The sequence below is a fragment of the Petaurus breviceps genome, unplaced genomic scaffold, assembly GCF_028583685.1.
Source record: "Petaurus breviceps papuanus isolate PSGF00001 unplaced genomic scaffold, PetGlider_PUasm1.0 91041, whole genome shotgun sequence".
NCBI lineage: Eukaryota > Metazoa > Chordata > Mammalia > Diprotodontia > Petauridae > Petaurus > Petaurus breviceps.
In genome coordinates, this window is record NW_027187400.1 from 6,390,921 (window position 1) to 6,407,971 (window position 17,051).

General features: G+C 45.3%; 1 protein-coding gene and 1 long non-coding RNA gene across 4 annotated transcripts in view; one reads left to right on the top strand and one right to left on the bottom strand.

Annotated features, from left to right (window-relative positions):
* LOC138154233 (uncharacterized) overlaps nucleotides 1-4,945 on the top strand; it is a 6,491-nt gene extending 1,546 nt beyond the window's left edge. For 2 of the 3 annotated variants that reach the window (XR_011166579.1, XR_011166581.1), the window contains exons 2-4: nucleotides 1,597-1,732; nucleotides 2,041-2,228; nucleotides 4,206-4,945. This is a non-coding gene — a long non-coding RNA (uncharacterized lncRNA). Of the gene's footprint in view, nucleotides 1-1,596; nucleotides 1,733-1,948; nucleotides 2,229-4,205 lie in introns of all 3 variants that reach the window. The other variant, XR_011166580.1, reaches the window with a different exon arrangement.
* Nucleotides 1-7,998, bottom strand: part of CATSPER4 (cation channel sperm associated 4) — a 13,748-nt gene extending 5,750 nt beyond the window's left edge. The window contains exons 1-7 of the mRNA XM_069078812.1: nucleotides 7,912-7,998; nucleotides 7,484-7,558; nucleotides 7,082-7,225; nucleotides 2,998-3,099; nucleotides 1,651-1,748; nucleotides 1,290-1,410; nucleotides 771-904 (exon numbers count right to left, since the gene is read on the bottom strand). Coding sequence (XP_068934913.1) covers nucleotides 771-904; nucleotides 1,290-1,410; nucleotides 1,651-1,748; nucleotides 2,998-3,099; nucleotides 7,082-7,225; nucleotides 7,484-7,558; nucleotides 7,912-7,983 — 746 coding nt within the window. The 5' untranslated portion in view covers nucleotides 7,984-7,998. The remainder of the gene's footprint in view (nucleotides 1-770; nucleotides 905-1,289; nucleotides 1,411-1,650; nucleotides 1,749-2,997; nucleotides 3,100-7,081; nucleotides 7,226-7,483; nucleotides 7,559-7,911) is intronic.
* Nucleotides 7,999-17,051: the final 9,053 nt, after the last annotated feature.

Genomic DNA, 17,051 nt, shown 5'->3' on the forward strand with positions numbered 1-17,051 from the left:
GTGTGTGTGTGTGTGTGTGTGTGTGTGTGTGTGTGTGTGTGTGTGTGTGTGTAAAGGTGGGGAAATGGTGGTAATGTATAAAAAACATTAATGAAACTTTTTTTAAAAAAAGAAAATAAGGGCAGCTAGGTGGCACAGTGAATAGAGCACCAGCCCTGGAGTCAGGAGGACCTGAATTCAAATGTGGCCTCAGACACTTGACACACTTACTAGCTATGTGACTTTGGGCAAATCACTTAACCCCAATTGCCCTCCCTCCCCCCTCAAAAAAAAAAAAGCTAAAAAAGAAAATAGTTTAGACATTAGGGTCACTTGTAGGCAGAATACTAAAAATAAATTGGTCCATATACCAACAGAAATTGTGTGATGGAATGGAAACAAAATAATTAGCAAGAATGAAAAAGAAATGAGCCCCCACCCCTAAAAAAGGCTATGGAGCTGGAAGGATTTGAACAAGGTTCCTTCATTCCTTGGAAACCAGGCATTTAATTGACAAATGAGGGACACCTTAGCTCTGCTCCTCCTTCAGCCTTCATTCCCTTGGCCTGGAGATTTCCTCAGTCTTAGTCTATGGTCTTAGCTATCCGTGACATGGTAGAACCCCTAGAATCATGTTCAGGGTCAACTCTAGCCCCATTCAAAGGTCCCTCACTATCCCCCCCCCCCATTCTATTCTATTCTTAATAGTTTGTAAGTCACTTCTCTTCCCAGGGAAGAGGGCTGTACAAGGCCCAGCCACATCCCACATTTCAGGGGGGCCCATTACTTACTGAAAATCATGATAGATGTCGACCCAGCCATCCTGGGTGATGCAGATGAAGAGGGTATAAAGGGCTACTTTCATGTTCTGGAAATGTTCGGGGATGATGGAACCAAAGAGAGTGACTCCGAAAACAGAGAAAACCTACCAGGAAGAAAAGATTTGGAGTTGGAAGGCTCAGAGACCATCTGCTCCAAACCCTTCCTTTTAAAGAGGACAAAGCCGAAGCCTAGAGAAGGTTTCAATGGCATGTTTGTGTGGTGTTTTAGGGACTAGTGTTTTCCTCACCAAACCCCTGGGAGATGGATAGTCTATTTTGTAGATGGGGAAAGGGAGGCTCCAGGAAGTAAAGGGATTTGTTTTATGGCTTACTAATGTCACATCAGGGCTATGAACCCAGGTCTCTTGACCCTAAGAGCAGTGTTATCTCCAGGGGCTTGGACCAGAGGTGGTTTTAGGAAGGAGGGTAGGGAAAGGGTTCCAGGGTGGGAGAATGTTCCCCCAAGAAGGCCCCAAGAAAGGGACTGACCAACATGAAAAAGAGGATGAGTGCCAAGATGTTGGCCATGTCAGGCACAGACTGTATAATCACACGCAGAATCCGGGCCAGAGGTTCCACCGCCATGCATACATGCACCAATCTCAATGCCCTGAACAGGGGAGAGGGGAGGATTTCTCAACTTGCTCCATCCTCTCCTGGCTCCCTCCCAAGAAAGGGTCCCCTTTCTCTCCATTCCCTTCTCTCTGAGGTGGTCAAGCAGGTGGTCCTCAGCTCCTCGACTCCCCTTCCCATCTATCCTCCTGCCCGGACCTACTGATCCTCACCCCACCTGCAGGTACCCCATGTCCTCTGGCTCAAGGAGACAGGCTGTTCCTTTCATGCCACATACCTCAGGGTGTAAACGATGGCGATGGCATTGAAAATATCAAAGAAGAGGCTGAGCACCAGCATCAAAACGATCACAAAGTTGAGTATGTTCCATCCGTCCTGGGAGGGAGGTGGTGGTCAGAGGTAGCCACCTAAGCCCCAGCATCCCTGCTTCTCAGCAGCTGTGTGAGCCCTGGCCCAGAGCCCTTTACCCCCTGCCCGGCCTGCCGAGATCCATGGGACCTGGGGGGTGGGGTGGGGCATCAGAGCTTTGATAACCATTGAGGAGGAGGACCAGTTACTCCTGAACATTCCTACAGAACCAGCACCAGGAAAAAGAGTTGGGGTCAGAGACCCCAAAAGCAGTGTGCACAAGCCCATCGTCACTTCCTTATGGGTTTGTTCCACCCAGTCTCGTGAGACCCTGCACAGAGACAGATGAAAAGGTGGAGAAGGAGCATAAGAATGTCCAGTCCCTTCCCTGCTCAGCTGTCAAAGCGATGTTCTCCAAGTGCAGGTCTGACCTTGTCATCCACCTATTCACCAGACTCTGGGGCTCCACCTCACCTCCGTGATTGAAACCCTTTAAAGCTTTGACTGGTAAAGCCTCTCATAATCTAACCTGCACTCTCCCTTTCCAGGCTTCCCCACCCCCTGCTCTGTGACTCAGTAACACTGTCCTTCTTGCTGTTCCTCCAACCATATATTCCATCTCCAGACTCCATGCATTTTATCTTCCTCATATGTGGAATTCTGTTCCTCTGGATCTGCACCTCCCTGGTTTCCTTTAAGTCCCAGCTAAAATTTCATTTTCTTCAAGAAACCTTTCCCAATTCACCTTAATGATAATTCTCTCTCCCTCTTTCTCCCTCTCCCTCTCCCTTTTCCTCTCCTTCCTCTCCCTCTTCCTCTCTCTGTGTCTCTGTCTGTCTGTCTCTCTCTCTGTCTCTCTCTCCGTATACCTTTCTCTCACAAACACATACACTACATTCCTTAGACACATATTTATACATAGACCTTATCCTGCCAATTGACACACATATGACACAATGACAGGCATACAGACCACCCCCTCCAGCTGGACAGATGTCTCCTCTCCACAGACAGATCACAAATTTAAAGATACTCACCCTTCAGATAGACATGGAGACACACTGGATACTAACACGTATAGTATATCTCCATAGGGACGTAGATCTCTACTCACAGACATAAAGCCACCCCTCCAAGAGACATACAGATGTACCTCAAACTGCAGAGACAGATGCCTGCTCACACTGATGCCCATGCACTCAGCCCCACAAAGAAGCCATCAGCATGGTGGAGCAGGGATCATGTTTGGGGGCTAGAGGGACGGGACTGAAATCACCTTCCAGAAGATCCAGAAGCCGTTAAACCAGCCAAGCAGAACCTCACACAAGAGAATGGTTAACACGATGTCATCTATGGCAGAGAATAACGCATAGTATTGCTACATGGGAGGGGGAGAAAAAGACAGAGACAGAGAGTCAGGCAGGCAGCCTGGGAGTAAGGGGAGGTATGACCCTAGGGTTCAAAGGTGGGGGATGGCTGGAGTGGGGATGACAAGAACCCAAGGTCTGGATTGGGTGAAGGAGGACAGAAGAGGGAGGATGCCTCGAGTCATTCCCCACCCCCTCCCTTCACTGTATGTTTCTTAAGACTCAACCCTAGGTAGCAAAGTACGGGAAAAGAGTGACAGATTTGAACTCAAAGGACCCGGGTTTGAATCCTGGCTCTTCTGCTACTATCTCTTGGCCAGGTCTAGGCATCAATTTCTTTATCTATAAAATGGTCAGACTAGACAGTTCTCTCTTTTCAATAGTATATCTATGACCCAAGTGCTGGAAGAGAGCTCAAGAATTCATTGGGTCCAACTTCCCCCCTTCCTTCCCATTTAACAGATGAGGGAAAGGCCAGGGGTGGGGAGCCTGCTTCCTCGAGGCCACGTGTGGCTAAGGGATCTGCCCATGGTCACATGGCTGGTGAGAAACAGAACCCAGGCTGGAGCCCAGGTATCCTGACCCCAAATACAGTGGCTTCCCCCTTTGTTCTCTCATACTCAGTACTACTTTCATCGGCTCTCCCACTGTCAGGCATCACTTCTAAGCAGACAATCCCCAAACTCTCTCCCAGCCCTTACTCTCCTCTGAGCTCCCCACAGACCTACATTTCCAATGCCCCACAAGACACCTTTACATCTCAGCCTACCTGTCCCAAGCTGTGCTTATCACCTTTCCCCACCCCATCCCCAAACCTGGACTTTCCTATTTCTATCTATGACGCTATTGCTGCAGTCTCCTGGGCCAGAAACCCACCTTTGGCTCTCCCTTCCTGCTTTCCACCCCCTCTGCACCATCTCTGGCCCTGCTCAAGTGTCTGCGCCCTGACCTACTCCTAAATGTTTTAATAATCAGCTATCTGGAGGAAGAAAAAAACGAAACAAACATTTTAAAATTCACTACGAATTATTAACATTTTCTCCATCACTTTCTTAATTCTATACAACCAACAAAACAAGAAATCAAGCCCTGATTTGTTGTGATTTTTTTTTTTTAGGTGCAAAGACTCACACTGAAATCTGAAGAACTTGTCTCTCCCAAGTCTGTTGGATCTGTCTGTAGCACACCCCTCCTTTCAAACCAGTTTTCCCCATTCTTCCCTGTTACCAGGGGAGGAAACTGGCTGGGGATTGGTGTGGGAGTGGGGTGGAAACACACAGCAAGAGGTTAGTCAAAGCTCCCAAGAGGTAAAAGAGAGGGGCCCCATGGTATTTACAGTAACCTTGTCAGTTTAAGAGCTGATGGCAGGTCTGCCTTGGAGTCAGGAAGAACTGAGTCCAAATCCTGATTCAGATACAGTGTTCTGGATGATTACAAGCAAATCATTTAATCAATCAGTACCCCAGGCAACTGTACAAGATCATAAGATACAGGTTTGCTACCAACCTGAATTGGTAGAAGGTGTTTCCACACTGAGTTACAATACCTTTGAAATCACAAATTCAGACCAAAATAAAAATATTCTAGTCATGTTATCTGAAAGGAGAAATGGGTAAGAGAGAAGTGAGGGTCCCTTGTTGCTGGAACTGCCAGATATGGGTGGAAAAAGTTAGCCACAAAAAAGTCATAGGGACTGAGAACCAGGGGATGTCAGATCAGAGGGACCAGAGGATAAATTTGGGGTACTGATAAATGCTTCAGAACAAGCAGTACCACCCCAGCTGGAGCTTGGAATGGCTAATTAATACATGCTAGTGATATTATAACGAAGGCAAACAATAGAGATGGAACATCAAACATTTATGTCCAGACAATGTGTGAGGGCAAAGGAGGGGGGAAGAATGCCTGGGAGCATTGTGGGAAAGGGAGGATGGTGGGCTGTGGCTTCCTAACTAAAGGATGTTGTAACCAGCAGATAGTGGGACTCGTTAGGGACAATCCTCGAATTTGGTGTCAGAAGTTTTTATCCAGAACCATATGGGCTCAACAAAGTACTTTTCTAAATAACAGGAACACAGATTCAGAACTATCAGGGACCTTGAAAGCGCATCAAATCCACTCCCCTCATTTTATATATAGTGAACTTAGGGCCAGGGAAGTAAAATGACTTGCCCAGGGTCACACAACGAGGTAGTATCTGAGGACATGATTCAATCCCAGGTCTTCCTAATTCCCACTAGAACACTTTCTTCTTCATGGTACCAAGCTATCTCTATAGTTACATGCCTTCCAACTCTTATCTTCCCACAATGAACACCTCCCTCATGGTACCATAGGATTGGAATTGGAAGGGTCCTCAGACACCATCTGGTCTAACCTCGTTATTTTTACAGATGAGGAAGTTGATGGCCAGAGAGGTTAAATAACTTGCTTGATGCCACACAGGAAATAGAACCAAGATCTGAACTCAGGTCCAAATCCAGTTTTCTTCATATTCTACCATACTGCCTCCTCTTGTCTCTCCAAATCCTACTTATTTTTCAAAGTTCAACTCAGAGCTCCTCTTCTCCCAGAGGCCTTCTCTGCCTTATCTGGCCTGTCTCTGATGACTGCCCTACAATTCTGCCTATTAGTGACTGTGGGCCTCTCACTGGGCACTTAGCACCCAGCTCCTGGTAGGGTTCACATGCCTCAGTCTGGCTTTCTTATGGGATAGGGAATTCCCTGTAAACAAAAACAGACATAGCATTCTCTTTGCTCTTCTCTCCCAAACTTGAGGCTTAGCCAAGGACAGTAGACACAGAAAATGCACAATGAAGTCTTTTTAGGTGGAAAGATGAGAGATGGGTAGATATATTTCTCCATCAGTGAATGGATAGGGGAAGAAGGGATGAATGCAAAGAAAGATAAATGGAGAGTGATAGAGGAATGCATGGAAGGAAGGAGAGATATAAGAAAGAATGGAGGAGAGATAGATGAAAAGATGAATGTGGAGGAGTAGCAAGGTGGCATGAATTGGGAAGGGAAGTATGGAGAGATGAATAGGGATGGATAGATGATGGATGAATGAGGGATGATGATGGGAGAAATAGATGATAATATAGTTGAGGAGGGATAGATGGAGGGTTGAGTTGAAGGTGGGAAGGAGTGATGGATGGGGAAGGGATGGGTGAAAAGAAGGATCAATAAAAGATAAATAGATGATAATAGGGATTCGAGAGAGAGTGGAAAGGAATAGGGAAGGACAGATGGAGAGATGACGATAGAGAAGGATAAATAGAATATACTATGGGTGGGAATGGAAAGATGAAGAAATAGATGAGCAGAGGAGCTCTGGAGGTGCTACATGGGAATGATGGAATTAGCATTTTTTTTAAAGCAATTGGGGTTAAGTAACTTGCTCAAGGTTACACAGCCAGGTATTTCTGGGTGGGTGCTAAGTGTCTGAGCCCAGATTTGATCCCCGGGTCATCCCGACACTGGAGCCGGTGCTCTTACTCACTGAGCTACCTGGCCACCCCTGAGCAATTGGGGTTAAGTAACTTGCTCAAGGTTACACGGCCAGGTGTTTCTGGGTGGGTGCTAAGTGTCTGAGCCCGGATTCGATCCCAGGTCATCCCGATTGTGGGGCCGGTGCTCTTACTCACTGAGCCACCTGGCCACCCCTGGAATAAGCATTTATTAGTAATGCGCCAGGCACTGTACTAAGTGGGGTTTTTTTTTTCAAATATTATCTCTCATATTTGGTACTATTGTTATCCCCATTTTACAAATGAAGAAACTGAGGCAAACAGAGGTGAAGTGACTTGCCCAGGGTCACACAGCTAGTAAGTGTCTAGACAGAATTTGAACTCTGGTTGTCCTGACTCTGAGCCCAGTTTTCTATCCACTGTGCTACCTAGGTGCCTCATGAGGAGAGGGGTGGACAGGGGATGGAACAAAGAGGAAGAACTTGGGTGGCAGGAGGGTCAGAAATAGGGTCCTTGGTCGCACCTGGCCAAGATAAGTGTTAGTACGTGCAGCGATGGTAATGGCATTAGCCACCAGAAGCAGAGCCAGTAGCAGCTGGAAGGCTGGATGTCGAAGGAACTGCCTGATGTACATATAAGTGATGAACTCCTGCATGTCCCAGGCATCCTGAGGACGGGGAGAGCAGGGACATGACTGTGAGAGGGGAGGGGCAGCCACACCACTACAGAAGGAGCACTGGGGAGAGGCAAGGTCACTAGAGAGGGAACCCTGGGGGTGGCAGGGGGTGCAGGGGTAGGAGGGGGCTGCAAGGGGCAAAGTGCTTGAAGAATAAAAGGGGTAGGAAAATCACTTCCAAAGGGACCAATGAGGTGGGAGGGGAAATGTCATTGCAGGCATCCTGGTCACTTCAGCCCAAGGCCTTACTCTGCTAATCGTGACCTCATGACGGTTGATGAGTACTTTTTCCTCTGGCCTTCCATAGGAGTCTCCCAATCTAGTCTAAAGGTGGGAAAAGGGAGAATTCATTCAGTATCTAGACTGGGGTGGGGAACCTGTGGCCTCAAGGCCACATGTGGCCCTCTAGGTCCTCAAGGGCAACCATCTGACTGAATCCAAACTTCACAGAACAAATCCCCTTCATAAAGGATGAACCCGAAGATCTAGAGGGCCACATGTGCCTTTGAGGCTGCAGGTTCCCTACCCCTGATCTAGACTATGCCAGGGGAGGCATCCTTCCCTTGGGGAGATCCTCCATTCCTCTATCCTCACCTCTTTCATTTCCCCTTCCCTCCTTCAATCTCTCCCTCTTCCCCCGCCCAGGACATCCAGCCTGAGGTGTCAGGACCACCTACCCTGAGGAAGTTCACCGGCCTTGCTTTTTCCTTCGTGTCCCAGTGTGTCCACTCAGCTCCACGGTTATTCATCGTGCCAGCCTGGCCCAATGCCCTACCTCCACAGAATCCCAATTCCAAGAATTCTAAACCAGCCTTTCTAGAGCACCTCACAAAGGGGCCCCTATGACTGCATGCATTCTAAACCCTCAAGACTCCCTCCCAACCCTCAGGCCTCTCTGAAGGGACACAAGGCCAACTGGGAAGTTGTAGACGCTCAGGTCAAGACAACTTGGAACACAAAATGCCTCATTACTCATCTCCTAGGCCTAGAACTAAGTTTGAAGAAAATAGAGGGGGTCCTTTCCTGAGTCTTGTAAGGCTCAGAGAACCAACGTAGTATCCCATCTAGTACTAGAAATAGAATCTTCTATCTTGAGGTAGAAGTACCCTTAAGAGATCACATAGATTGGGGCAGCCAGGTGGTACAGTGAATACAGCACTGGCCCTGGAGTCAGCAGGACCTGAGTTCATATGTGACCTCAGACACTTGACACACTTACTGTGTGACCTTGGGCAAGTCCATCTGTTCTTCGTTTCTTATGGCACAATGGTATTCCATTACATTCATATACCATAACTTGTTTAACCATTCCCCAATTGATGGGCACCCCCTTAATTTCCAATTCTTTGCCACCACAAAAAGAGCTGCTATAAATATTTTTGTACACATGGGTCTTCGCTTCTATGATCTCTTTGGGATACAACCCTAGAAGTGGTATTGCTGGGTCAAAGGATATGAAATTACTTATAGCCCTTTGGGCATAGTTCATTTGGGGTTTTCTTGAAAAAGACTGGAGTGGTTTGCCATTTTCCTCTCCACTCATTTTACAGATGAGCCAAACAGGGAGAAGTGACTTGCTCAGGGTCACACAGCTAGTAAGTGTCCGAGGCCAGGTTTGAGCTCAGGTCTTTTGGACTTCAGGCCCTGTGCTCTATCTACTCTTCCACTTGGCAGCTCCTTGACTTTTCTACTTTCACATTTCTCATATTTGTCTCTTTCTCTGACTCCACTACCACCATGGTACGAACCTTCAGCAGCTCAGGCCTGGACTTGCAATAACCAGCTGGTTGGTCTCCCTCACTCTAGTCCATTTTCTACTCACTTGCCAAAGTAAATTATCTTCTTTCTGACCAACTGGCCAAATGACAGAAATACTTACAGTCAGATAGAGATGTCAACCAGATTGCGGTCTCCCTGATTCATGTCCAGGCTGCCAGAGAAGACAAAGTCTCAGGAATTCCAAATAGGGCTTTGACTCCTTTATAATTCATTCCCAGCCCTGTCCCAAAGACCAAGTCCATCATAATTCAATCTATGGGCCAGTCACTATGCTAAGTTCTGGAGATACAAATAAGAAAAAGAAAGACAGTTCCTACCTTCAAAGAGCCGACAATCTAATGAGCGAGCCAATATGCAAAAGGAAGCTGAAAAGTATGGGGAAGGAGGCCGTTGTGTGGGTACCTGTTAGAGGCAAGTTATTCTGAGGAGTCAGAACAAAGCAGAGCCACTGATGGAAAGTTCTGAAATCGCTATTAAGAAAGGCGTTGTCTCAGTCCTGTCCAACTCTCTATGACCCCATTTGAGGATTTCTTGGTAAAGATCCTGGAGTGGTTCGCCATTTTCTTCCCCAGCTCATTTGACAAATGAAGGAGCTGAGGCATTTGAATTCATGAAGACAAGTCTTCTTGATGCCAAGCCCAGGGTTCTGTTCACTCACTTCATTACCTAGCTGCCCAAGGATGCCTTTGGAAGGAGTTTATTGCTCCATACTCCAGTCCTCCAATAAGATGGGAGAAGCATCTAAGGGAGCTAAGAAAGTGTTGAATATTTAAAGCTGAGGCAATCAGCATGGTGATCCCCTTATCCTGGGGGAGGCATGATGTTCTGCTTATGGAAAAGGGGGAGTTAGCATAGGGAACCTGCCACCTCAAGGCCACATGTGGCCTTCCAGGTCCTTGGGTGCAGCCTTTTGATTGAGTCCATGTTTTACAGAAGGGGATTTGTTCTGTGAAGTTTGGATCCAGTCTAAGGGCCACACTTGAGGACCTAAAGGGCCACATGAGGCCTCAAGGGTGCAGGTTCCCCACCCCTGGCATAGATTCTTCTCTTGGAAGACTATGGCTGGCCCACCTGAAGATGGGAAGGCTTGAAGAAGAACATGCTCCTTGCCTTCAAATGTCTGAAGCATTCATTATGTATCAGGCACTATGCTAAGTGCTAAGACAGAAAGACAAAAACATCATCTTTGTGTTCAAGAAGTTCACATTTTAATGGAGAAAACAACATGCAATCACCTCTGTGATGATCTGTATGAATATATAATTATACATCATATTATTGTATCATCTAACTATACAATATATTTATTATAATAAACTATTATAGTAATACTATATTATATATTAATATATATTATAAATGGGAGGTCATCTCAGGAGGGAGGCACTTGCAGAGGGGGAGGAGGAGGGGACTTGGAAAAGTATATCACAAAAAGAGGATTTTAACAAAGTCTTCAAGAATCTGGAGGTGGAGGTGAGAAGAAAGAGCATTCCAGTCATGGGGGACAGCCTGTGAAAAGGACCTGGGTCTGGGGCAGCTAGGTGGTGAAGTGGATCGAGCATTAGCGCTGTAGTCAAGAGAGCCTGTGCTAAAATTCAGACACTTGACACTTGCTAACTGTGTGACCCTGGGCAAGTCACTTTAAAAAAAAGGAACTGAATCTCTCCAAAATCAAAAGTAAATGTAAAAAAATTAGAAAGACCAAATAGGGCTCAGAATGAAGAGATATGAGGAGATACCAGCAAAGATAGCAAAAGGTGGAAGGTCCACGGGTGTTACACATTGACCTGTTTTTTAGACTTTTTCAATCCATCAGTTGTGCTGACTTTTTTTTTCCTATCCAAAAATTACTCTTTGTCTGTAGAACCATCTTTGTCTCTAAGAAGGGAAGGGAAAGGGAGAATAGTGGAAGGAGCTGGAGCTGTGGCTCTCACCCCCTCATTGCTTTGCTCAGTCTACTTTCCTCTGTAATCAATAGCTTGGATTATTCCTAGTATCACTGGATTTTTAGAGGTGGAGAGACCTTAGGATTCACTTTTTGCCCAGATTCATTTGACAGATGAGCAAGCCCAGAACTAGAGAGGTGAAGTCATCTGGCCAAGGTTATCACACTAGTGGTAAAGGGTATCATTTGGCATTTCTGCAGCCAGATCCTTTCTTATCACTGACCCGGCTGCTCCCCCTAGTGGAGAGTACTGGTACTCTGGTACCCTGATAGGAAAGACCTCAGGGGAGGAGAATATTTGGGTGGGCAGGAGAGGAAGCAGAATTATGTTCCAGATCCTGTAGTTGCTCAAAGCCAGAGATGAACTGAAGCCAGCTCGGTCTGGCTTGGTTATTAAATTTTCAGCATGCACATTTACACCTTTTAGTTGTTGTTGAGTCTTGTCTGACTTTTTGTGACCCCCTTCGGGGTTTTCCTGGCATAGATATTGGTGTAGTTTGCCATTTCCTTCTCCAACTCATTTTACAGATGAGGAAACTGAGGCAAACAGGGTGAAGTGACTTGCCCAGGGTCACACAGCTAGTAAATGTCTGAGGTCATATTTGAACTCAGGTCTTCCTGACTCCAGGCCTAGCACTGTCAACTGCACTGCCTAGCTGCTCTAGATTTACACCTTGGAAATCAACAAATGCTACAAATCAGAACTTGATTTATTGTTTTGTTCATTTCCAGACTTAAGAAAGTAATGGGGGGGGAAATTTTCATAATGCAGGCAAAACTTAAAATGTGCCACATATAAATTTTTCTTTCTTTAAAAAAAAAACAGTTTATTTAACATACATTTTTAAAAATTTTGAATTCCAAATTCTCTCCATCCTGGAACCCCTTTTCCCACACTGAGAAGGCAAGCAAGACATATACATTTTTCCAGAAAGCCTGTTGTTAAACATTTTTCCAGCACACTGTTGCTCAAAGCTGTGTACACGTGTGTGAGATGGACAGAGTCAGAGAAATACAGACATAAAGGTATCCTTCAGCCTCCTAGGGCAGGTGTGCAGAGAGAGGTGCATATATGCCCAATGGCCTGGCAAATTTCAGGCTTGGCGTGGTGTTGGGAAGGGCATACCAGGAATGGAAACTCCTGAGAGGCCAGAGGCTTTTGGTGCTATCACAAAATTAGCCCTTCTGATGCTTTTATTTCCCAAGTGTTTTCAGCAAACACTACCTACTTCTGGTGGATTACCAGCGATTTGGAGGTTTTGGGGGAGGAAGTGGAGACTTTAGAGGAACAGGTGGTGTTTTCATATTGGCTGACAATTGAAGTTGGGGGCTTCAGGAAAGATAGGCTGACTTGGGAAATGAGCAGCTGATTAGGAGGATGGTGTTTGAACATAACAGCATAAGGATTTACTATAGCTTAAAACATAGTTTGTCCATTTATATCCATCCACATATATCAGCCTCTTTGCCAGGGATGGAACAGAGTGGAGAGTGCTCATGAAATTGAATTGGAGGTCTACCACTTATCTGTGTGATATTGGGAGAGTCCTATCTTAGCTCTGGACATTTTCTCTGGCTGCCCTCACCCCTCCCCTCCAGAATATTCTTCCTCTTTCCCTGTGACTACTGACCTCAGCGGCCTCCTTTAAGTCTTAACTAAAATCCCAAGGGAAACCCTCTCTAACCCCTCTTAATTCCACTACTTTCCCTCTTTTATTTGCTTCCTATTTATTGTGCATGACTTGCTTTGTATGGATTTGTTAGTGCATTTTCTCCATTAGATTGTAACCTTTGTGAGGGCAGGGGCTGTCTTTTGGCTCTTTTTGTATTCCCACTGCTTTTGTATCCACACAGTTCCTGGCACAGATTGGTGCTTAACAAATGTTTATTACTTGATAAACAGAAAATGAAAGGCTTAGAAATGGAGACGGTACAACATGCAATTGGTATTAAATCATTTTTAAAATTCAATCAAGATTTCAACTTGTCTGTTTCAGGAAAGATTTTTCCTTGTTCCCCAATAAATTTGTGTTACTGATATTAACTCAATCCATATTTGCCACCCAATCAAGATTCTGGGAACTGTTACCTACTGACTTCTAAGATACTTCTTTCTTCAAGAAGTTCAGTGTCTGGTTCAGCCACTCTCCTTCCCAAATCCTGCGTTCTTACTGGAAGGCTTCAACATAATTTTGATTTGCTGTTGTTGGTCAGTCATTCAGTCATGTCCCACTATTTGTGACCCCATATGACCACAGCACACCAGGCCTTTCTATCTTACCCTACCTCCCAAAGTCTATCCAAGCTCATGTTCATTGTTTCCATGACACTATCCATCCATCTCATTCTCTACTGTTCCCTTTTTCTTTTGCCTTCAATCTTTCCCAACATCAGGGTCTTTCCCAATGAGTCCCATCTTCTCATTATGTGGTCAAAGTAGTTAAGTTTCAGCTTTAATATTTGACCTTCCAGTGAAGAATCTGAATTAATTTCTTTAAGCATTGACTGATTTGATCTCCTAGCTGTCCAAGGGACTCTCAAAAATCCCCTCCAGAATCACAATTAAAAAGTGTTGATTCTGTGGTGCTCAGCTTTCCTTATAATCCAACTCTTATATACGTTGCCACTGGAAAAACCATAGCCTTGACTATATGGACCTTTATAGGCAAGGTGATGTCTCTATTTTTGAGTATGCTGTCCATATTTGCCATAGCTTTCCTTCCAAGGAGCAAGTGTCTCTTAATTCCATGGCTGCAGTTGCTGTCTGCATGATCCCTGAGCCCAAGAATATAAAATCTGACTCTATTTTCATTTCTTCTCCCTCTATTTGCCAGGAATTGATGGGAACAGTGACCATGATCTTAATTTTTTTTTTTAATTTTAAGCCTCAAGCCATCTTTTACACTTTCCTCTTTCACCCTCATCAAGAAGTTTCTGAATTCCTCTTCACCTTCTGCCATCAGAACACATTTTGATACTCTCTCCCATATTCCTGTCATCCTCCCTATTCCTTTATCCTACCATAGCCACACACGGAGAAGGCATTCATTTCTTGCTCTCTTCTTAATTGTCTGCAGTCTGACTTCTGGCCTAATCGTCAAACTGAAGCTGCTCTCCTCAGGGGGCAGAGCCAAGATGACTGCGTAGAAGCAGGAAAACTCCATGAGCTCCCCCTATAACCACCTCAAATACCTGTAAAATATGATGCTAAACAAATTTTAGAGCTACAGAATCCACAAAGTGACGGAGAGAAACAAATCTCCCACTGAAGGCAGCCCAGCAGGCTGGCAGGAAGGATCCATCACAGTGTGCTGGAAGCTGGGTCCACATTGTATTAGCTAATTGATTGATCAATTAATTGCTGATTGATTTATGTAAATCACAGAGACAAAACCAAAGAAGGAAATTAACAATAACCTCAGAACTCTATGTACAGATGTAGAAATTAGAAGGATTAAATAAAGCCAGTCAGTAAACATTTATTAAGCACCTATTATATGCCAGGCACTGTGCTAAGCACCAGGGATACAGAGGCAAAACAGTCCCTGTCCTCAAGGAGCTCACCATCTAGTGGGGGAGATGACAAGTGAAGAATTATGCACAAACAAGCTATACACAGGATAAATAAGAAATAATTAATTGGAGGGGAGGCACTAGAAATAAGAGGGGCCAGGGATTTCTGCTGGATCTAAAGGAAGCCAGGGAGGTCAGTAGGTAGAGTAGAGGAGGAAGAGTGTTTCAGGCATGTGGGACAGTGGGAGAAAATACTCAGAGCTGAGACGGAGTGTCTTGTTTAGCTGATGAATGGAGAATGGATTGCAGTGGGGAGAGACTTGGGGTAGGCAGACCCACCAGCAGGTTATGGTAATAATCAAGAGGTGAGATTATGAGGGTCTGCACCAGAGTGATGGCTGTGTCAGAGGAGAGAAGGGGGTGTGTTCAAAAGATGTTCCAAAGGTGAAATTAACAGGCCTTAGCAACATGGCAACATGGCGGGTGAGAGATAGTGAGAACAGGACGCCAGCTGGGCTCTGAGCCTGGAGGACTGAAAAGACGGTGTCTTTCTCTACAGTAACAGGGAAAGTAGAAAGTGGGGAGTGTTTGAGGGAAAAGATAACAAGCTCCATTTTGGGCATGTTGAATCTAAGATGTCTGCTGGACATCCAGTTTGAGATTCTGAAAGGCAGTTGGAGGTGGGAGAATGGAGGTCAGCAAAGAGATTGGGGTGGGATAAGTAGATTTCAGAATCATTAGCATAGACATGGTAATTAAATCCATGGGAACTGCTAAGATCACCAAGTGAAGTAATATAGAGGGAGAAGAGAAGAGGGCCCAGGGTTAGAGGGCATGATCTGGATGAGGACACAGCAAAGGAGACTGAGAAGGAGCGGCCAGAGAGGTAGGAGGGGAACCAGGAGCTCATGGTGTCCTGAAAACCTAGAGAGGAGAGCATCAAAGAGGGAGGATGGGCAACAGTGCCAAAGGCTAGGAGAGGTGGGGGAGAATGAGAACTGAAGAAAGGTCACTGGAGTTGGTAATTAAGAGATCACTGGTTACTTTGGAGAGAGCAGTTACAGAGGAATAATGAGCTTGGAAGCTGGGTTATAAGGGCTTAAGAAGAGAGGGAGAAGAGAGGAAGTAGAGGCTTCTATTGTAGATGGCTTTTTCAATGGGTTTAGCCTCAAAGGGAAAAAGAAATTTAGGAAATCAATTCAATAAATATTTATTAAGCACCCACTATGTGTCAGGAACTGTTTTAAGCATTGGGGATACAAATAAGAAAAGAAGGAAGCTAGAAGGGGTAGGGTGTGTGGGGAAACCACGTGTTTAAAACCAGGAAGAGCTGAAGAAGGAGAATGGATTGTTAGTGGGGATGGAAGGATCAAGTGAGAGTTTTTTGAGGATGGAGGAGACACAAGAAGGCCATAGGGAAGGAGCTAGTACATAGGGAAAGACTGAAAATAAATAAAAGTCTGGGATGACAGAGGTGGGATTCTGTTGGAGGCTACAGGATATAATGGGATCACTGAGTAGGTAGTGGGGTTAGCCTTGGAAAGGAGTAAGGCCACCTCACATTGGACAGGAGGGAAGGAGGAGAGAGGGGTAGAAGGCATTGGAATAAAATGATACAAAGGGAGAAGGAAGAAGAGGGCTTTGAGAGGGTGGGGGCAGGGTGAGCCATGAGAGGTCTGAGGAGGGATGAAAAGGTTTGGAAGCACTGTTCTGGGTGGGATGGTGAGTTGGTAAGGAGGTACAGTAGGACTGCCTAGTAGCAAGGAGGGCCCCCTTGAGGTTAACATGGCATGGACTCATAGACGCCCGAGTCAGAATGGTAGTATGATTTTCTCCACATTCATTAAGCAGCACAGGTCTTGAAAAGAAGCGCAGATAGTAGAAATGATCCAAGGCTGAGGCTTGGCATTGCAAAATCGGTAAAATGGTAAGACAGTGAGAGACTCAAGAGGTCAGGGTAGTGTAGAGTTGAATGGGTTCACCAACAGAGCAAGATAAAGAAAAGAGGAGAGAATCACTAGTACAGGGCAGATGGCCGAGGGGAAATTGAGGGGTAAAGATAGTGTAGGTCATGGTATGGATAAAGAGCAGAGTTTTGCAACGGGAGGCAGAGAGAGAGGTAGGAAGCCGATAGGTTATGGTCAAATAAGGGGACTTTGGAATTCTTGAACATGGAAGTATACATTTGTGGGTGGTGGCCAGAGCGAGGGTATAACCATCATTGTGTGTGGCTGAGGTAGGTGGAGGAGTAGCTCAGGGAAAGTGAGTAAGAAACAAGGTATTTTAGTAGCATTTTACATAAATAAGATATTGTCGTATAGAGAAATCCAATCACCTAAGTAAGGACAAAGATCAATGGAGAGAAAAGCAAAAGTGATGTTGTGGGAAATATATTAAAGACTCCCTGGACTGCAAGATGAAAGAAATAATTCACAAACTTTGCATAGGGATATAATACAGTAGTAATAGGGACCTTCAGTTATCTGAAAATCTATTGGAGATCTCCTTTAACCAAAAGCAGAGCAGATGATAAATTAGTTTTTTTTAAATTGTCTTTTGACTGATGGAGTCTGAATACAG